This window comes from Nicotiana sylvestris, chromosome 12 (assembly GCF_000393655.2).
Source record: "Nicotiana sylvestris chromosome 12, ASM39365v2, whole genome shotgun sequence".
Taxonomy (NCBI): Eukaryota; Viridiplantae; Streptophyta; class Magnoliopsida; order Solanales; family Solanaceae; genus Nicotiana; species Nicotiana sylvestris.
Window position 1 is genome coordinate 46028094 of NC_091068.1, and position 19616 is coordinate 46047709.

Here is a 19616-nt window from a genome sequence, read left to right on the forward strand (position 1 = left end):
TAACCTAGTATGTTCAAAAAGCATTAAACAAACATCTCGCAGACCGCATAATTGTTCAGCAATCTAATAGTAAAATTTCTCCATTTCATCCACATAATTATCATTCGTCAAACTTTGGGCTTTTCCACTCGATTGCCTCAAATTTTTCACATAATTATCATTCGTCAACCTTGGGCTTTTCCATCAAATTTTACATGATATATTAAACAGATATCAAACACTTCTTGGAACATTTATCGTTCTGGTGGAAACGACATTACATTTCAAGTACCCCATTTCTGCAGGGCTAAAACTCATAAATTACATATGAAAAAACACATCCAATTGCCAATTGTCGAATGAACCAAGTTCTTTAAGAAAACAAAAGGGAGGAATGTAGACAACAAAATGGGTGCGCCTGATCACCCCAGATGAACATCATTCCTGAGAACTATTTATAGGGTTATACTAAGCAATGGATCAAGAACTGCAGAGGTTTGCGTCTCCTTTGGCACCAGAAAAATGATATGCTGTTGATAACCGAATAAGAAAGGGTAGCATAAGAAACCATTGCTTAAATGTGCATATTACTCCAGATATCAGCTAGAACTGGAAAGTGAACAGCTAGCAGATTCTGCAATCCGACTGATCTCATTTAGGACCTTCTCATTGTAGAGACAGCTCTCAGTTATAATTAAAATTTTGTCAACGACAACCATGTCTGGATCTTTCACATCCCACAAAAAAGGGCTGTAAGAGAATCCGGACCAGAAACCCGCAGAATATGGTTATAATGCTCCTCCAACAATTCAGAAGTGAAAATTTCTTCAGGAAGCCATATTCAGAAATTCTGCTATCAATTATCTTTCTGACTATATTATGCAAGTCAGTGGCACAAAAAGCAAGTATTTACTTGACACGCCAAGCCTGGTTTGTACCACTAGCACCAGTCCACCATAACAATGACTCGACTTTTGGTGCATTTAACTACCATTAGCAACAAGGAATTGGAAAAGAAGAAGTCAAGCTATCTCTCCTTCCTCCAATTCTTCATCCACGAGTAGAACATTACTCAAATATGTATAGTCCTGTTTTTCCCCCAGATCCTTCTCGTTCATAGATGAAAGAAACAAATCAAGATCTGAGTATGTATCATCACATATATCTTTGTCATTTTCATTAAGAAGTCCACTTACAAATGATTTGGAACTTTGGCCTTCTGATAATACAGATTTGTTAGTCTCCCTTTTTTCCGTAGATGACTTGAATGCTATCTCTCCTTCCTCAAATTCTCCTTCCACAGGTAAAACATCACACAAGTATGAACAGTCCTCTTTTACCCCCAGATCCTTTTCTTTCATAAATGAATGAACCAGATCAAGATCTGAGTATGTGTCATCACATATATGTTGGTCATCTTCATTAAAATGTTCATTTACAAATGATCTGGCACCTCTGCTCGCTTCCAATTTGTTGGTCTCCTTTTTATTGGCAGATGACTTGGATGCAACATTTAAGTTGGTATAAGTCAAGAGATCTGAAACGTGTGGGTTTAAAGATCCACCATCTTCTATATCCTCCTCCCTGAACATTACTCCCTTGGGACTTCGGCTATCACAATCGAGCTCATTTTGCTCCACTCTTAGAGGGACAGAATATTTGATTACTTCAAAATCACAGCTGTGCGATGGCAGGAAAACATAAATGACAGGGTACTCTAGGACAACCTTAGTGGCTAGTTGTTCACGCAGCGAAGCCTTTATATCCAACTGATAAAAAGGTGATTGTGTGCCCTGCCACCAAACAAAGTAATCAGACTCCATACACTCCCTTTGGCAGCATTAACTAAAAATAACCCATTTGAAGATATACCCATATATAAATAGTTATTAAAAAATAATAAGAAAAGCATGTCTCAAAAAGAAGAAGAAAGAAACAACGAAAAAGAAATTACATAAAGCACACTAATTGTTGTTTGGCATTGTAAACAAAATTTACCCCCAAGGATAAGATGGAATCGGCCTATCCAAAAGAGCTGAAAACAGCCACGAACATAATTATATGAAACAAGATCCAAGAAATCAGAAGAGACCTTTGGATTTTTGCGGATGAAAAGTTTAAGAGAATCCAGTGGCTCTTCAAAGAATTGCCTCAATGGATGATTCCAAGGGCCTGGTTTCAAATGATTCTCAATCACAGAGCAGAGGCTTGTGTCTTCATGTACTCTGCAACAAAAGCAATTAGTAAGTACGGGAAAGTTCACCAAGACAGTGTGTAGATCAATATTATGTAGGTCAAAACAAAAGATGAAAACTTCAGGAACCAAAAGGGAAAATATAATTAGTCATGAAGGGTGTCTTTTTCTTTTTTCTTTTTTTTTTTGAGAAAGGGTAAGCATAGTCAAGAAGGATGTTTACCCATGATCAATCAACACAATATCTGTCGAGTGAAAACGCCATTCAATTGTCCAAGATATGAACTTTTTCCTGCGGAATAAATAAGAATTTGTTAATCATAAAAAACATCTCAAAATTTCTGATGCATAAGATAACAAAAGCCCAGATGGTATTTTTAAGAGCAAAAAGGGGGAAGCACGTTATAAAGATAAAGCTGAAGATAAGTTTGATGATAGAGTAGTAACAATAATAACAAACAACGCAAACTGACGTGGCTAACAATGAATCTAGAAGTAAGGAAAAATGATTAACGGAGGCTCACATTTAAACCAACTGGCTATAAACAGAAGCCTTGTATTTCTCATGAAGTCCAAGATGAGAACAATGAGAAATCCACAGGAGAAAAGGAGATATTTTCCAAAGGCATATGCCATATGGAATAATTTTATGGATAAAAAAAATGTTGAAGCAGGAACCAATTCACCAAGTTGTTGGCTTAGGGAATGCCAAACCAAGTAATGTGAAGGGCGCTTGCTTCTGTAATCTAGCAAGCCGTATAATGACAACAACTACTATTACTAGGCCTCAATCCCAAACCAGCTGGGGTCAATTGTATGAATCCTCACTGACCCTGTTTATCCAATTAAATTCATCCCAGGTCAACATCATGCAACATAAAAATAGAAATAAAATGTATTAGAGGTTCTCTATATTTAACTGGCAAAAAAAAAAACTACACAGGCCTAGAACACTCCTAGAAAGCCGTATAATCATAGCACAAAAAATATATATTATGTGCACAATGAGATTATCCAAAGCATGCATTATTACTGCAACTTTATGGACTTCAGACTAAAACAAGACTGAAACAAATATAGGCCTCCTAATTTCAAAACAATAAAGGATATCCATATGCCAAGCATTCCGCCATTATACAAATGAAATCTATGCATCATTAACTCAAAGCACAAGCCAACTCCACGAGACCAAACCTTTCATTGTAATAAGTTTGATTTTTCAATCTTCTCGACATTCCGCTTGATAGGAAGAGTATTTTGGTCCTACGATCAGAAGCAGCTCGCAGAAGATTCTTCAGATGTAAAGGAAGCCTAAAATGAGAGTAGCCACATAGCTTCTGTCTCATTCTTTTAGCTGATTCAGCAACTCTCTTAACATCCTCAAGCATGTTATAATCTGCCAAAAGTAAAAGTTTCAAAAAGCATTCATCAATTGGGAAAAAAAAACAGTTTCCAAAAGCATATCATAACAGAAGATTTTCACCATCGTTGAGAGACTTCTTCCCAACTAATGGAATTGTCAAAGGCTCATTTAAGGCGCGCTTAAGCCCTGAAGCTCGGAAAAGCTCGGGAAGGACGCTTTCGCTTTGCCTTGCTAAGTTGCACTTCAGTGTAGGCAAAGCACTAAGGCGTGTGTATTCATTGCGCATGAGTTCTATCTTGAATCAAGTGGTGCTAAACAACAAATATAACCGGCAAATTAGTTCATTAGTTGTTAAGAAAAACATTATGAATGAATTTGTTACTTTTTCTTAAGACTTAAATTACATATCTATTTTTATTTTTATTTCCCATCACGCTTTTTCTTTACTGAAGCCCACACTTGAATTGTGTTTTGCGCTTAACGCGCCAATAAACCTAGAGAGCTTTTTAGAGCTTTTCGCCAACATAGACAATGAATTAATGCCTCCTCAGGCAGAGACGGAGCTAGGATCTGAAGCTTTGGGTTAGGAATTCTAGTCCGTTTAGGTTACGTCTAAATTAACATACATATTCAATGGATTTCTTAAGAAAAATACACGATTTGGACCAAAGTTATTGGGTGCGGCCGAATCCGTAACTCTTATGCTAGCTCCACCCCTGCTCATAGGTGAAGTAGATAGATCCCACTGAATGAAGCATATTTACAAGACTGAAGGGGACGTTTAACATAAAACTCTTAGCAAAACCTCCAAATTGGAAAAAACAAGGCATATAGAAAGATTAATAAAACTGGAATACGCAAACCTATCATTGTCAAAGGGAAACTAGTTTATTACAGAAACTTCTTATAAACTTGACCTTGCGCAACTTTTGGAGGGAATTTTTATTACTTTGGAAGCAAAAGTTAGCAGCATGCCAAGGGTTCCACTTTGGCAGAAAAAAGAAAAATTAAAAAGAAAGAAGAAAGGGTATGTGAAACCAAACTATCAGGCTCCTATCGCAAAGCTTCCAATATTTTCAGTAATAACTTCCTTTTTACACATTCTCCGCCTATTTCAACAATTTCAGTAACTTTTTTTGCACTCATGTTCCTACTGCAAGGATATCTTCAACCTTGATGAAGCAAATACATCCTACCAAAGCAGTGGCAGAGCAAAAAATTTATACATGGGGATCCAAAAAGAATCTAGAAAATCACAATTGGGATTTGAATATATGACCTAAAGCAACTTTTGAACCCCATTTAACACTACATTTTGAACTTTTTGTCATGCCGGGGGGATTCAAAGTGAGACTGAATTAAGAAATTATATTGTATAGACTTTCATGCAAAAAGCAAACATTCATAAATGCAACGAGTTCCATTGAAAATCCTAAGCAATCATAACAAGTACCAAAATGGGGGGGGGGGGGAGGGAAGAAACTTCAACTATAGAGGATGAAAATTCATTATTAAGAGTAAGATATAAACCTGATAAAAGAATGTTATCGTTGAATTGGGATAAAGGGACGACATCAGTGAGCGATCTTTTTCCAGTACAGCCAGTTCTTTCCTTGTGGGATTTGACACAAGGAAGGCTACACGTGCGTATAGAGCAAGCAGGGCATTTGTATTTCCATGAATTTGACTTGCACTCTTCGCATTCACTTGATTGTACGGGGTTAGGGTATGGCGCTGAAGCTGAAGCTGATGCCGATGCTTCTTTCTCATCCATTGCGCAGATTAGCCTCTGAGGGTTGTTGGGTTTAGGGTTTATCAGGGTTTTGGTAATGCAGCAAAGGAAAGAAGAAGTTCTGGCTCAAGCAACAGCGTCTTTTAGATTTTTAGGCCTTCACTAAAACACCGTCGTTTAGGAGCGAAAAATGGCTTTTTCCTTTTTTGTCGCTCTCGGTCATACTCCGAGTTGATATGAAATAATGAAATACAAGTACTTTAAAGCCATAGTTTGGACATAAGAAATTTTTTTCTTTTTCTAATAATTTTTTATTTATTTTTCTAAAATCAGCGTTTGTTTATAAAATTTATAATTTTCATTTGAAGATGCATTTTGAAAATTTAAAAAACTCAAAAAAGTTATTTTTCAAAATTTTCACTCAAAACTTAAAAAACAATCCAAAATTATATTCTTGTCCAAACACAACTCTTTTCACTTGAAAAAATATTTCACCGTATTTTGGAATTTTACTATTCTTATGTCCAAATGCCCACTAAATATATACTTGCGTAAACTTACAAAATTTGATTACTTTTGGGGTGTGTTTGGCAGGAAGGAAAATGTTTTCCTGGAAAATGATGCTTTTATAATTTATTTTCTCTCATTTGGTTGGTGAGTGAAAAAAATTTTGCGAAAAATATTTTCTAGTTATTGGTTAGAGAGTATAAAATATTTTTAAGAAAATAATTTTTTATGCTACTCTCCTCAACTCACCTTCCCCAAAATCCTCATGTTTTCTGTACTCCCCCCTCCCCCCACCCCTCCACTCTATTTTCTTCAAAAATTTAATTATTTTTTCTTAAAGTTCACACAAACCCAAAGGAACTAATGTGCTACTTTACTTTTTCACACAAGAACAACGTTAAAATTTGAGCTTGATAACTAAAAAGAAACTACTTTATTTTGTTGAAAAAGAAAGTATCTTTACTGCAACATAAAAAAAAATTACTCATTTTGTTGAATAAAAGAAAATACTTTTTCTACATCATGAAAAAAAATTCAATTTGTTGAAATGGGAAAATATTTTTCTACATTATGAAAATAGAATTGTTTACCGTGAAAATGGTAATAACAATTAAATTTGATTATGTGGTTCTAAAAATATGTGATTTATTTTTATGCTAGTTGTTAGGCAATAGGTGCTAAGTGAAAGACTAGAAAATAGAAAGAGCCTGAAGGTAGTATGTTGTGCGAATCGAGAGGCTGAGGATCGGGGCCTCGAGCCTGGCTATACGGGGCCTCGGGATCGAGCTGGGCGCTAGGCTGGGGCCGATAGATGGGGGACTAACAGTCCTAAGAGATTTAGCGAGGGCTCTTTATGATCAACGATGAGTAATAAATGAAGGACAATCAATGAAACGTAATAAATTTAAGTAATGAATTAAAGTAGAGACAATAGAGAATGCTAAGGTTAGAGAGCAGAGAATGTTCTTGTGGTTGTATTGAATATTATGTGTGCAAAAAATAACAAGGGTCCCCTTTATATTGGAGGGGGAATCCCAACATAGTACAAATGTATTTATTACAAAGATATGCGGCTGGTACAACCATTTAATACCACGGTACGTGCTTGTACTATTCTTATGGACTTGGTCAGCTCTAATCACTCGCCCTGGGAATCTCCCACTCATTCATCATAGCCACCGATTTGTACTGCCCCGAGGTCAAGCTATGCCTCGAGCCTTCTAGTTCATAAAACCTCGAACTGTGCCTCGAGCCTTCTGGTGATGAGCTACGGAATGCCTTGATGACCCCAAATCGGACTCTCCAATTTTAGCCATATACAGATAGTCCCCGCGTTTCTTAGAGTAAAATGATAAGAAACGAGTTTGACATCGATCTCCTCGAGCCTCTCATGATGACATCATGCTTATGACGTAAGCTTTTGTGATAACTGAAACGTCCCATCGGTTCATCTTTCCAGAAGCATTCAATGTATCGCTAGTTTATTTTCCCAAAAGTGATAATATCGCCGCCGATCTGTTTCCCAAAAAACATTGATTGCGCCTGTCGATACGTTTCCCAAAGGCGCTGATTGCGCCGTCAGTTACGGTACTGCCTTTCTATAAATGGAAGGTTTCTTGACCCAAAATTCCACTCAGCCATCCTTTAACAACCTTTAACCCTTTTCTTCTCTTCATACTCATCTAAACTCTAACTTTCATGGTTCAAGCCCATGACCGTAAGGTCACACGGCAACGGTTTTGCCAGTTATGCCATGGCTCCTTTTTAGAGCTTTTCCTCACTGAGTGGGATCGTACTGGTTTGTTGTTGTTGGCCTGAAATAATGAGAGGGGGGCTACGAATTATCCCCGTATTAGAGGATATATGGACCATGAACTACCACTCATCTCCCTTAATTTCAACCTGGTGTCGTGCTTCGCTCCTTTTGCTTTCCATGGAGTGAGGTGGTGTCATCTACTAACCTTTGCATCCTACACCGGTGCAATGTCTCAAGAAGTGGCTTCCCAATAGTAGTGTTGGCGAGACCCATACTCGCCAAAGTTTCCACCAAGGCACAATTTTCCCCGCTTGTTGAAAGTTTTTGCTCTTTGATAGGCTACAACATCTTCCTTATCTTTTTCTGCTTCGGAGGAGATTCTCGAAGACGTCGTTTGGAAGATCGAAATGGGGTTCCCGAGGAAATGGTTCTCGCAGATGTCTCTCCCGAGGTTGTACCTCCGAAAGTAGACTAGGCTTTTAGACTGTTGTTTTCTACTGCTTTATTTCCATGTAAGGACCCCTCGTGGGCTTTTGTAATCGTCGTTTAATTAATTCAAAAATTTCTTCAATTTGCTTTTGACTTGTGTTGGATTCCCTTTCGCCTGTGTTTGTGAAAAGAGCCAAGTATGTGACTTTATCAGTCGATCCGAATACTGGACCTGGACATAGGAATTTCTTTGGTGCTCGAGTGGTTAATACGATGTTCTTTAAAATTCCCTGTCAACCTTTGGACCAAGCCTGGATTGATCCGATATGAACCTAGGTTGCCGGAACCTCTGAGTTCGAGTTGAGTGAGAGCAGGGTCTCGATTCTCTTTGGAGTGAGGCTTAGCCTCATTGGGCCTCGTTGCTAGTCCTCGAGCAAGAGCTTGCTCGATCATCTGAAAATAAAGATAACCCTTAGGCCAATAGTCCCCGAGTGAGAGTTTGATTGCACTCGGGTATCTTCCAGCTAAGCAAAAATTGGCCTTGAGTTTAAAATGAAAATAGCCTTAAGGCGTTATAGATAGTTCCTGAACGCGGATGCATTCGAACTCAGGTGGCCCTCGAGTGGGAATTGGCTCAAACTTGGGTAGCCCTTGGGATTAGTAGTCGAGAAGGCGTCGGTTCGAGCTCTAAGTAGAGATAGCCCTGAGGCTTTATGAATAATTCTCTAGTGAGAACTGACTTGGACTTAGGTGACCCGGGGGCCGAAGGATCGGGTGAAAGACCCGCACTTGCAATAGTTGAGATCCTCGAGATAGGGTACTACCTCGAGGCTAGGTTTATATTGACAACTCTATAGAGCTCATAGTTATAATACTAGAGATTCTCGAGATCAGGCACCATCTCGAGGCTAGACTGTCTTTGATGGCTCCTTAGAGCCCCATTTTATATCGATATAGATCCTCGAGATCGGGCACTATCTCGAGGCGATATAAGTATTGATGGATCCTTAGAGCTTATCTTAGCGATAGCAGAGATTCTCAAGATCAGGCACCATCTCAAGGCTAGGTTAACTTAGGAATCTCTGACCCCTCGAATGTTGTACGACATCGTCATTCATATGACATGGTCACGAGATGACTGGGATGGTCCTACCGGTATACTTCCTCGAAAGTGATAATGGCTAGTTAGAATTAATTGGCCTTTAAAGTAGGCGGACAGTTGCCTATCTTGATCTATATATGAGTTTGCTCTCCCTTTATTTGGGGGTTCCGCTACTTTGAGTAGCTATCCTTTTTACAGTGTTCTCCTTCCTCACGCCAGCTCTTTCATCATTTTAACTCAGAGTTTTCACCTATGTTTTCATTTCCCTTCTCTTGTTTTTCCATAGCTATGTCTGCTACGCCCAAATTCGTTTACCAAGAAGAGGAGGGTTCCACCTCTGCTTCCCGCTCAGTTGGTGGTACACCGTCGGCGTCTGGCGAGCTAACCTCGATATGCTTTGTCTTGAGAGGGACCTTTCGTTAGAGACACCTCCCAATGTTGAGGGACATTGGGATCATGCATCGAGGTTCACTTCATCAATAGGAGAGGGACACCTCGAGGTAGTGAGGAGAGACTGCGGATGGGGAGAAAAGGTGGTACTACAGGTACCTTCCCTAGAAGAGAACATTACGGCTCACGTAGAGGGGTTTTTGAACGTATACATGTACTCCTTCACATTGGGCCTTCTCGATAGAGTCATGCTTGACTTCTGTCGAAGATATTGGGCTACCCTGGCATAGGTTCACCCGTCGTTCTAGAGGATAGTATTGATGATGAGGTTCTTTGCGGAGGAAGCCGGGCTTGAGTTCACCCTTAGCCATCTCATCAGATTATATCGGCCCTTTCATTTCCGAGGCCTGATATCTTTACGATGCTGATCCACCAGGACCTTTGCTGCCGACGATGAAGAAAATGGGAACCGAGGGTAGATGAATCGATTTGTCTGAGTGCAGATTGTCGATATCATCCCTGTGGAGTTCCTGCCATTTCCTGAGAAATGGAATTTCAGACGTAAGTGGTACACTTGCATTTTTGTCATTTTGTTCATGGTGGAGGCGGACTCCGTAAAGATGTTTTCCTTTTCCTTTGTACAATAATCGCCTGGATGCCATACGAGGTCCCCGACCTGGCGGATTGGACTCGGAAACTAGCAGCTTGCTCAACTTACGATGAGCGCAAGTGGCGAGATCTGTCCAAAGGTAGATGGGAGGCCAAACACCATGATACATGTTGTGCGGCCTATTTTCTTTGAAAGGTACTTTCTTTTATGTGTATTAACTCCGTCATCGTAGGTATTGAAGAATTTTCTGAGATGAGACTGTGCCCCTTTGGAGAGGAGGAAGGATCGTCAGTTTCAGGGCTGAGGAATGATAACAAATGGAAGGAATCTTCGAATGACGAAGAGCTCATAGTAAGGCAAGCCCTGCTCGGAGGCTCAAAAGGGATGTATCGGCTGAGCTTGCAGCTACCGAGACTTCTAGCCTCAGAAGAGTGGCTCCTCCTTTGACGTCGTCTTCTTTTCCCGTCGAAAGTACTTCGAGGGATACTGGTGCATTGCCCTCGTCTTCTTTTCCCGTCAAAGGTACTTTGAGGGAGACAGGTGCATTGCCGTCGTCTTCTTTTCCCGTCGAAGGTACTTCGAGGGATACAGGTGTTTTGCCGTCGTCTTCATCTCCTGTCGAAGGTACTTTGAGGGATGTTCGAGGCCAGGGGTCGCCTAAAACAAGCGAGGTCTTGAGCGACCATGTCCCTACTGAGATCGGTTCAACTAGGTCCAGTGAGACAAAGCGAGTAGATGCACGTTCAACTTTTGAGGAGGCTCAGCGGCTTTGTATTGCGGTGAGCTTTTGGTTGACTTTGTTGGTTTTTTTATTTTACATTTTCATTTTCTTATCGAGCTTCTTTTTCATAGGCCTTTGAGAAGCTCAAATCCGAGTTGCTCCGTCGTGAATCCAGGATGCGGAAGGCCATGGACGAGGAGAAATCCCTCATGATTCTTTGTAATAAAAGGGGAAAGTAACTGAGGCACCTTCGATATGAGGCGATTCGAAGCCTGAACTACGAAAGCCACCTTGAGAAATAGGTAACCTTTGCTCCGAGTGGGTGCATGTTTCTTCTTCTATCCCCAGAGGTTAATATTTTGATGCTTCAGTTGCAGAGCAAGACAGAGGATCTGGAATGCCTTTGGGGCAAGGTTGGCCAGGCCAAGTATAAGTGTAACGATCTAAGGGCTCAGATAGATGCCCACATTGCCGCCAAGAAGAATGCTTTGGCCAAGGCTTCTGCCTTCGAGGTACAGCTCCGGAACGCCCATGAAAACAGCTCGATCCAGATGAGCAGGATTGCAAGGCTCAAGTCCAACTTTTTGGAGATGAAGGCCGAGGTTGTGGATGCCCGAGCTGAAGCTGAAGAGATTCGGGCTAAGGCTGACAAGAAAATGGTCGTCTATTTGAAAGATGTTGCTGATGCTCGAGGTAAGTTGAGAGGGGCTTCCAATCGGGAGAGCAGAAGCAATGAGTATGCCCAGTGCAAATCTCGGAGGGAAGCCCTCAGAGAGATCTACGCTAGGGGCTTCGATCTCTCGGAAGAGATAGAGCAGGCCAAGGTGGATGAACACGACGCTGAGTTCCTCATTTCTAATTCCGAAGATAATGAGGAAAAGGCCAACTAAGCCGTAGTTCCCAAGGGGAAAGTAGATTAGGCTTTTGATTCTGTGTGTAATGCTCTTAGAGAACATTTGTAGATGAAGCCTTGTATTATTTCACGGATACATATATAAAGAAACCTTTCGGTTTTCTCCTTTCATGAATTTCCGTTTGCTTGCGTATGTCTTTCTTTGTCTTGAGTTTTCATCGACTACACTATTCTCCAAAGAAAGGGATGAACCTACGCCAACATTACTTGATATCTTATACAGAAATCAAGCACGACCCGGTTCGAGGAACCTGACACAAGAACATGAATATACACACTCAAGAATCCCTCAACATATGTCATGACACTCTCCTCGGGGGAAGGTGCTTGCAAAATCACGCCTTCCCCCCATCTGCATTCTTTCTTGATCATCTCGAGGTCTTTCTCCTTCACCGATGAAATAACCCTCGACACAGGCTCTCAATGGCCCGAAACATTGGGAGGCATCCCCGATGTGATAGCCCTCTTTGAGGAAGGGCACCCCGAGCCTCGCTCTCTCGACATCAGAGGCGAGCCACTGGTATTGACCAAAAGCGTAGCACAGAGGGACTCCCCTTCGCCCGAGGATCAGGCGACGAAGCGGCGGCCATGATTATTGCAGGATAAGAGGAAGAAGATGAGGATCCAGGCAAAAACTTTCTGAAACAGGGAAGCGGAAGGACTAACACAAAGCTCTAGGCTCTGCAGAGGAGATAGGCTTATCAAAAACTACAAAATCGCCGCTTAAGAGGTGGATGAGCAAATATATAGAGGCTAAGCGACAACTGCTCGTTTTCCCAAGAGGTCCAATTAATTCTGGTCGCATTAATGCCGCCCTCTCCTTGGGGAGTGTACTGGCAGAATCACTCCAGGTTCCCACATAACTCATAAAACTGTGGGACCTCTGGAAATCCCTGACGTCATAAATATTAGTTCGGGAGGAGATATCGATTCAACCTCGGGACATGGCCAGTCTCGGGGCCCCCAGTCTATCCCACAAAAAGTCCTCGAAGGGCCGATGCCGTAATGCAAAAGCAAAAAAGCAGGAAGAAGGGCTGACATAATAAAAGCTCCTTTTATACATCGACAAAGAGAAAAAATGTCTTTACACTATTCGTCTCCCGGGGGGGACACTTGAAGCAAAAAGGAAGGCATACAAAAAGGACTCAGAGACTACTCCTCGCCACTATCGTCTTCACCCTTTTCAGGGGCAATCATGAGCGCCAATCTTCCCTCTGCCGCACAGGCCTCCTTTAGATCAGCAAACAGCTCGAAGCCTCTCGCCTCGAGTTCTTCCAGGGTCTCCCTCTTCACCTTCGCTTTGGCATGCTCGATAGCTCGGATTAGTTTCTGTTTAGCTGCCATGGATATGTCACAAACCATTGTATGTGTTGTGGCCATATCCTCCTGATAAGTGGCAATATCTCGTTCGGCTTCAGACTTAGCCACGGCCAAAGCAACAATCTCCCTGTGAGTGTCCAAGTGAAGATCCCGGGATGTCACCAATTCCCTGGCCACAATCTCGTTTCGCTCTTTCAGCCCAGAGATCTCCGCTTTCAACTGACTAATCCGCGAGTCACTCTGCTTGACCTACGGGAAAAGGGCAAGTCGATGAATATATGAATCCAAAATATATGTGAATATGGGGTAAAAGGTTGGGTATGAGCAAGGCATAATACCTGAACAGCAAGATTAGCCTTCTCCTAGAGCGCCGTCTCCAAAGCGACCCGAAGTTCTCCCAGCTCTTTATCTCCCCAAGTAGAGCGAGCCTCCAAATCCTGTAGCTTCAAAGCAATTTTCTTATGCTCCTTGTCGTGGCAAGAAAGTTCCCCGCGGAGTAGAAGAATGGCATGGTCATACATCTCCTTACACTGCAGCATAACGAGAAAGTTAGAAAGACGACGAATAATTCTTGAGAACGAAAGAAATACGTGAGGGAAAACTATCACCTGCTGCATAGACTTCTCTGCCGCTTTAACGGTGCTAGAAATATCGCGATCAACCCTGTCGATTACGCCATCAAAAATGTTGGCAATAAAGTCTCCCCCTTTGGGAGGAGTCCCAGCTCTGGCGCCGATCATCCCTTCCGCATCCCTTAGTTCCCCTGATGAAACCGGAAAGTTCGAAATGAAGTCATTTGGTTCGCCGATTTCTCCAAGTGGCAACCTATATTCCTGGAAGGCCCCGAGCTCTGATTCCTCAGGATCAACGTCAATGATCCTCCTAACAGAAGCTACACCGAATCCAGCTGTACGATTCGAAGCTACATCAACGTCCTCTTCAAGGAACCCCTGGCTCACGAGCTCGGCCAGAGCAAGCAGTTCCGGACTCAGCAGCCTCCGACCAGGGCACCTTCAGATCTCTCGCATTGGACCTTGTTCCCCTCCTTATTGGACTTCCATCATCGTACTCCCCTTCAATATTAGAATTCGACCCGGAGGGTAGAGTGGCAGTCCCATTGGACAGGCAACGTTTGCCCTGCTTTTCCTCTTCTTGTTCATGCCAGGCTCCAAGGCCTCTGCTTCACCATTAGGGGGTGGCCTCATCTGTATATTCTCGCCAAGACCTGCACCAGCATAATAACCGCGATAGGTTTTCGCTAAGGGCTCAGAAGGAAACACAAAATGCGAAGCACGGGCAGTAAAGGAACCTCACCGTGATTCTTTGCCACCCAATACTTCTTAGCAAGGACGGTCCAAGACCAAACGTTGTACGAGAATTTCTCGCTCAACTGCCTGATCTATCCCGACAAATCTGGGACCACCTCCGGATGCCAAGCAGTGGCTGCAGAAAGCACAAAGAGGTTATTATGACAAATGAAAGAGTAGTCGAAAAGCAGGTAAAGGGAAAATCGCTTACGTCGGGCGTTCCACTACTCCGGAAAGGGCATTCTCCGGGCCGGGATGATGTCTGAGGTCCTCACCCGGATAAACCTACTCATCCATCCTTGGTCCTTCCCCTCATCAATGCTCGTGAAAAAAGATTTTTTTGACTGATGGCGGAGCTTTATTAAGCCTCGATAAAGTCGAGGGCGGTATAGTCTAATCAAATGATTAAGGGTAAAAAACCTCACCTTCAACGCCTTCAGTGAAATGTCTAAGCATCAACACTATCCTCCAAAAAGAAGGGTAGATCTGACCAAGTGTCACCTGATATTGGTCGCAGAAGTCAAGAATAACCGTGTTGATTTCCAAGGAAGGAGATTTGACGGATTTATTAGGGCCCAGGGTGAATGGGTAAGTGTATACATAAATGAAGCAGCCTTAAAGTCAGTAATATTATTGTTAGGGCCGGGAAGGGATAGACACGTGCTCATACCGGCCTGGCATAGACAATGAAGTCTCGATGTCAAAATCCTTCGACTTGTCAATATTGGTGGGGTAAATTGTTCCAAAGTGGGAATCGATTTGGTTTCTTCCTCGTTAATCAGGAAGACGATATAGTATCATTCCGTTGGGGAACCGTCCTAGAAGTCCTAGCCATGTAAAATGGTAAAAACCCTTCTGTGAAAAGAGGAAAGAGTGTCAAATACAAAATTCTGACTCACGGGCTTGTAAGTAGGGTGAAATTGGGAAGTATCTAGCAACCGGTGCATTTATAGGAATCACTGGGGAAGCAGAAGAGACGAGTCGATGATAGTTCATGGGTTTCTCGATTACCGCATCTGACGGTAGCCCTGCACTGTTCTCTGGGGCATGACATTTAGTGCTCTTAGACGGTTGACATCATGGCAATAATGGCCTCGAGATGATGGCTCAATATCGTTTACTATTACTTCATTCTAGGAAATGCGGAGACTATCTTTATGCGGTGAAATCAGGGGAGTCTATTTGTCGCCGTTAAGGTATATTCGGGAAGTCATATCGGCATATCGAGGCTGCAGGATTACGATCAAGCTCCCTCCCTCGGGGTTCGCCCGTGACCCCGCAAAGATTCCCAGGATAGGGAATTTGTCCGTGACCCAACAAAAATTCTGAGGATGGGGGATTCCCTAGGAGAGCAGCTAGAATCAGTAAACACTAGTACCATGCCTATCTATCCCATCCCCGTATCTTTACAGTCAATGCGCTTTGTACTATATGGTATTCCCTTTCCTGTATAAGGGGGATCCATGCCACTTTGTAAAGGGCTGATGTTGCTCAATTTCTCCACAAGATCAATAATCTCTCTCTCTCTCTCTCTCGCTCTCTCTCTCTCTCTTCTTTCTAATTTGCTCGTTCTCACTGGCCCGAGGCTGCTTTAATATTCATCGTTCTCTTACTTGTTCTCCATCTTATCGCTCGGTATTGGCCTTAAAGAGCTTTATTTAATCATATCTCAACTGTTATCCCATTCTCGATCGTCCCCGATAGCTCGAGCTCGACCCGAACATCGACCCCGAGGTCCCCCATCGACCAGTCCTGCATCCGGGTAACAGGCCCCTCAGTTTGTTTACTACCTCATTTTAGCTTGCATTTCATCGTTAAACTTCACATTCTTAGCATCAACTGCTTTAACAACTAGCTCGAGAATAGATCATGTATTTTTAGAATCCCATTTACACATTTAATTGTTGTTACCAGTTTCACGGTAAACAAGGATTTAAAGTACTTGAAGCATATAAAAGTTTCAAGAAACTTGTTCAATAAAGCTTCAGAAATCCTTATACGAATTGAAACAATCAGGGCGCATGTGGTATTATCGCCTGAGTGAGTACCTGTTGAAAGAAGGGTACAAGAATGATCCAATTTGTCCTTGTGTCTTTATATAAAGGTGCGGATTTGAATTTGTTATAATTGCTGTGTATATTGATGATTTGAATATCATTGGAACTCCCCGGGAGCTTCCAAACGCAGTAATCTGTTTGAAGAAAGAATTTGAAATGAAAGATCTTGGAAAGACGAGATTGTCTTGGTCTACAAATTGAGTATATGAAAGATGGAATTTTTGTTCATCAATCAACATACACTGAAAAGATCATAAAGCGATTCTATATGGATAAAGCACATCCATTGAGTAGCCCAATGGTTGTAAGATCACTTGATATAAATAAAGATACATTCCGACCTCATGAAAATGATGAAAAGCTTCTTGGTGCCGAAATACTATATCTTAGTGCAATTGGGGCGTTAATGTATCTTGCTAATAATTTCCGACCAGATATTACTTTCTTAGTAAGCTTGTTAACAAGATTTAGTTCTTCCCCAACACAAAGACACTGGAATGGTATTAAGCATATATTCAGATACGTGCAATGGACCATTGATATGGGGTTTATTCTATTCAAATAAATCCAAATCAGCATTAGTTGGTTATGTAGATGTAGGATTTTATCTGATCCACATAAAGCTCGATCTCAGACGTGATGCTTATTTACATGTGGAGGTACATCCATATCTTGGCGTTCAACGAAGCAAACTATTGTTGCTACTTCTTCAAATCATGCAGACATAATAGTCATTCATGAAGTAAGCCGAGAATGCATTTGGTTGAGATCAGTAACTCAACATATTCAGGAAACATGTGGTCTTTCTTTGAAAGGAAATATTCCAACAACATTGTATGAAGACAATGTTGCATGTATAGCTCAACTGAAAGCGGGTATATTAAAGGAGACAGAACAAAACATATTTCATCAAAATTCTTCTTCACTCTTGATCTTCAAAAAAATGGTGAAATATATGATCAACAAGTTCGTTCAAGTGATGATTTGGCAGATCTGTCTACTACGGCATTGCCAACCTCAACATTTGAGAAGTTAATATACAAGATTGGAATGCGGCGTCTCCGAGAGGTTAAGTGATATATTAATCATGGGGAGTAAAAATACGTGTTGTACCCTTTTTTCCTTAATTAAGATTTTGTCCCATTGGAGTTTCCTGGTAAGGCTTTTAATGAGGCAGCAAGTAATGCGTATTGCAAATAACTATATAATTCCTACTTTTTTTTCCTTCTATTAAGCTCTTAATGATATTTTTTTACATGGTCATCCAAGGGGACTGTTGTAAATAGTATGTGGATGAAGTCCATGTATGAACAGTTTGCGGATGGATTTCCACTTTATGTCCATTCCTTACACTATTTTACTATAGTGGTCTTTACTTTTTATGCCTACTAGTTTCTGGACACGTGCATTGCACGTGTATCCCAAATTATTTTTATAAAACTTAGATAAAATATATAAATTTAAATTACATACGTATTGTTCAAAGAGTATTTTTGATATACTATTACAATTATACATATTAATAGTTTTAGCTCATTTGAATGAGAATACATGCTACAGTGACCATATCTCAAATTCAAAGTAATTCAAATTTTAATTGAAAACCTTCTCTATATGAAAAAAGATGAACAATTATATTGACTTAGTTATTATTTATAATCACATTATTTTAGTTTATGAGGTAAAAATATTTCACTTGGTCTTGACTTACCTAACATTTCCTCACATATAATATTTTTTGTGTATATTTAATTATATTATTTTGGTTGGATTTTTTCGTTATTGCGTAGCTACAATATCAAATTGCTCATTTGTTATTCTCCGGCCCTTTTAATGATCGTCTTAGTTTCTTTTACATGTGTAGTTGAGGGAAAAAGTTGGTCATAAGATTATGTTTTTATCTAGGAGCCAAGAAAACTAAAGCAAAATATAAATTATATAAATTAGTCATCGACGAACCAAAAATACACTTCTAAAAGTACAATATTGCAAGAAATTCTGCCTTGTGCCCATTCTATTGAAACTCGCCACATGTATGTTCCACAAACTTCAACCAGAAAGACCATACATGAGAGGGTTATAATGACAATAGATTTGAATTTAAAAAGTACCGTTGATAGCGAATTAACCATAAGATAGTCAGAACTCAGATATATATGACAAGATCTTTTTACAATACCAACTACACAATCAAATAAGAAATTATCCAGAAAAAAGAATTTCAGTAGCCGAGCCAAAGAATAAAAATTCAAGTTAGAAAGACGCACACCTCATTTGTATCGATGCACATCGCAGTAAAGCTAGCCCCGAGAGGTCTGTTCAATTGTCTACAAAAGCATCACACTGACCAATTTTTCTCCGGAAACAAAAATCTCATAACCACAAACTTGATGAAAACAAAACTCTACCAACTAAATTCATGTGCTAGAGAAAACTCTTAAACTAACATGATTTACACGATAAGTAAGTAGCAAGAAACAAAAATGAAGAAAGTTGAAAATTAAGAACATGCACGAGAAGAACAATCATTCTTTGCTATCTAAAAAAAATCACCCAAAAGCAACAATTGGACTCAATATATCCTCATTAAGTAGTCCAGAAAAGAATTAAGGAACTCAACCAATATTAAAAAGTTCATTCTCGCCGGAAATGAAAAGAGCTAAGTGAATTTATCGTCCACTCCTTACATAATACCTATATTTGTACTGTATTTGTTGAAAAGAAATAAAATTATACTATCAAAAAGGTAAACAATAATATATCCGAAGGGACAAGAATAGTTTAATTACATCAATAAAAGCAACTAATTTTGAATTATGTGAATAAAATATTTGGTCAGAAAATAGAAAACTCACTTTTATTTTCTCATCAGATTAGGTTTGCACCAAAAGCATGGCATCATATAACCTTGATATTACTCGTTCTTGAAAGTAGTGGAATTAAAATTCTATCAGACGTGGTCGAATATTAATCTTTTCGTCTCTGCTATTGCCACGAATTCTGAAAACATAATCTTACAACGTGGCTTTTCTAATGAAATCTTTAATAAATAGTCTAATTAAAAAAGACAATAAGTGAAATGAGAGAGATAAATTGAGCATGCAACATAGGGAATATAAAAGATGTTAATTCACGAATGTATTAATTATTATATAAACATGGCAAAATACATAGATTGCTACCTAAACTATGGACCAAATCCCTCTTACATACTTTCTGACAGCGAAAATTATCTT

General features: G+C 40.4%; 1 protein-coding gene across 1 annotated transcript; it reads right to left on the reverse strand.

The window, feature by feature from the left end:
* Positions 1-853: 853 nt before the first annotated feature.
* On the reverse strand, positions 854-5393 carry LOC104213903 (uncharacterized). Its single transcript, XM_009763458.2, has 5 exons — positions 5067-5393; positions 3368-3569; positions 2397-2465; positions 2072-2204; positions 854-1772 (listed from the first exon to the last, which is right to left on the reverse strand). Exons 1-5 carry the CDS (start codon positions 5308-5310, stop codon positions 1002-1004), a joined length of 1419 nt encoding a protein of 472 aa, XP_009761760.1. The 5' UTR covers positions 5311-5393; the 3' UTR covers positions 854-1001.
* Positions 5394-19616: the final 14223 nt, after the last annotated feature.

Bases quoted from the DNA above. Each gene is read 5' to 3' on its own strand.
- LOC104213903 (XM_009763458.2), bottom strand. From the start codon at position 5,310: ATGGATGAGAAAGAAGCATCGGCATCAGCTTCAGCTTCAGCGCCATAC. The intron at 3,570-5,066 runs GTTTATATCTTA...TACTTTTGGCAG, and splicing joins CGATAACATTCTTTTATCAG to ATTATAACATGCTTGAGGAT. The intron at 1,773-2,071 runs GTCTCTTCTGAT...GTTTGGTGGCAG, and splicing joins TCATCCGCAAAAATCCAAAG to GGCACACAATCACCTTTTTA.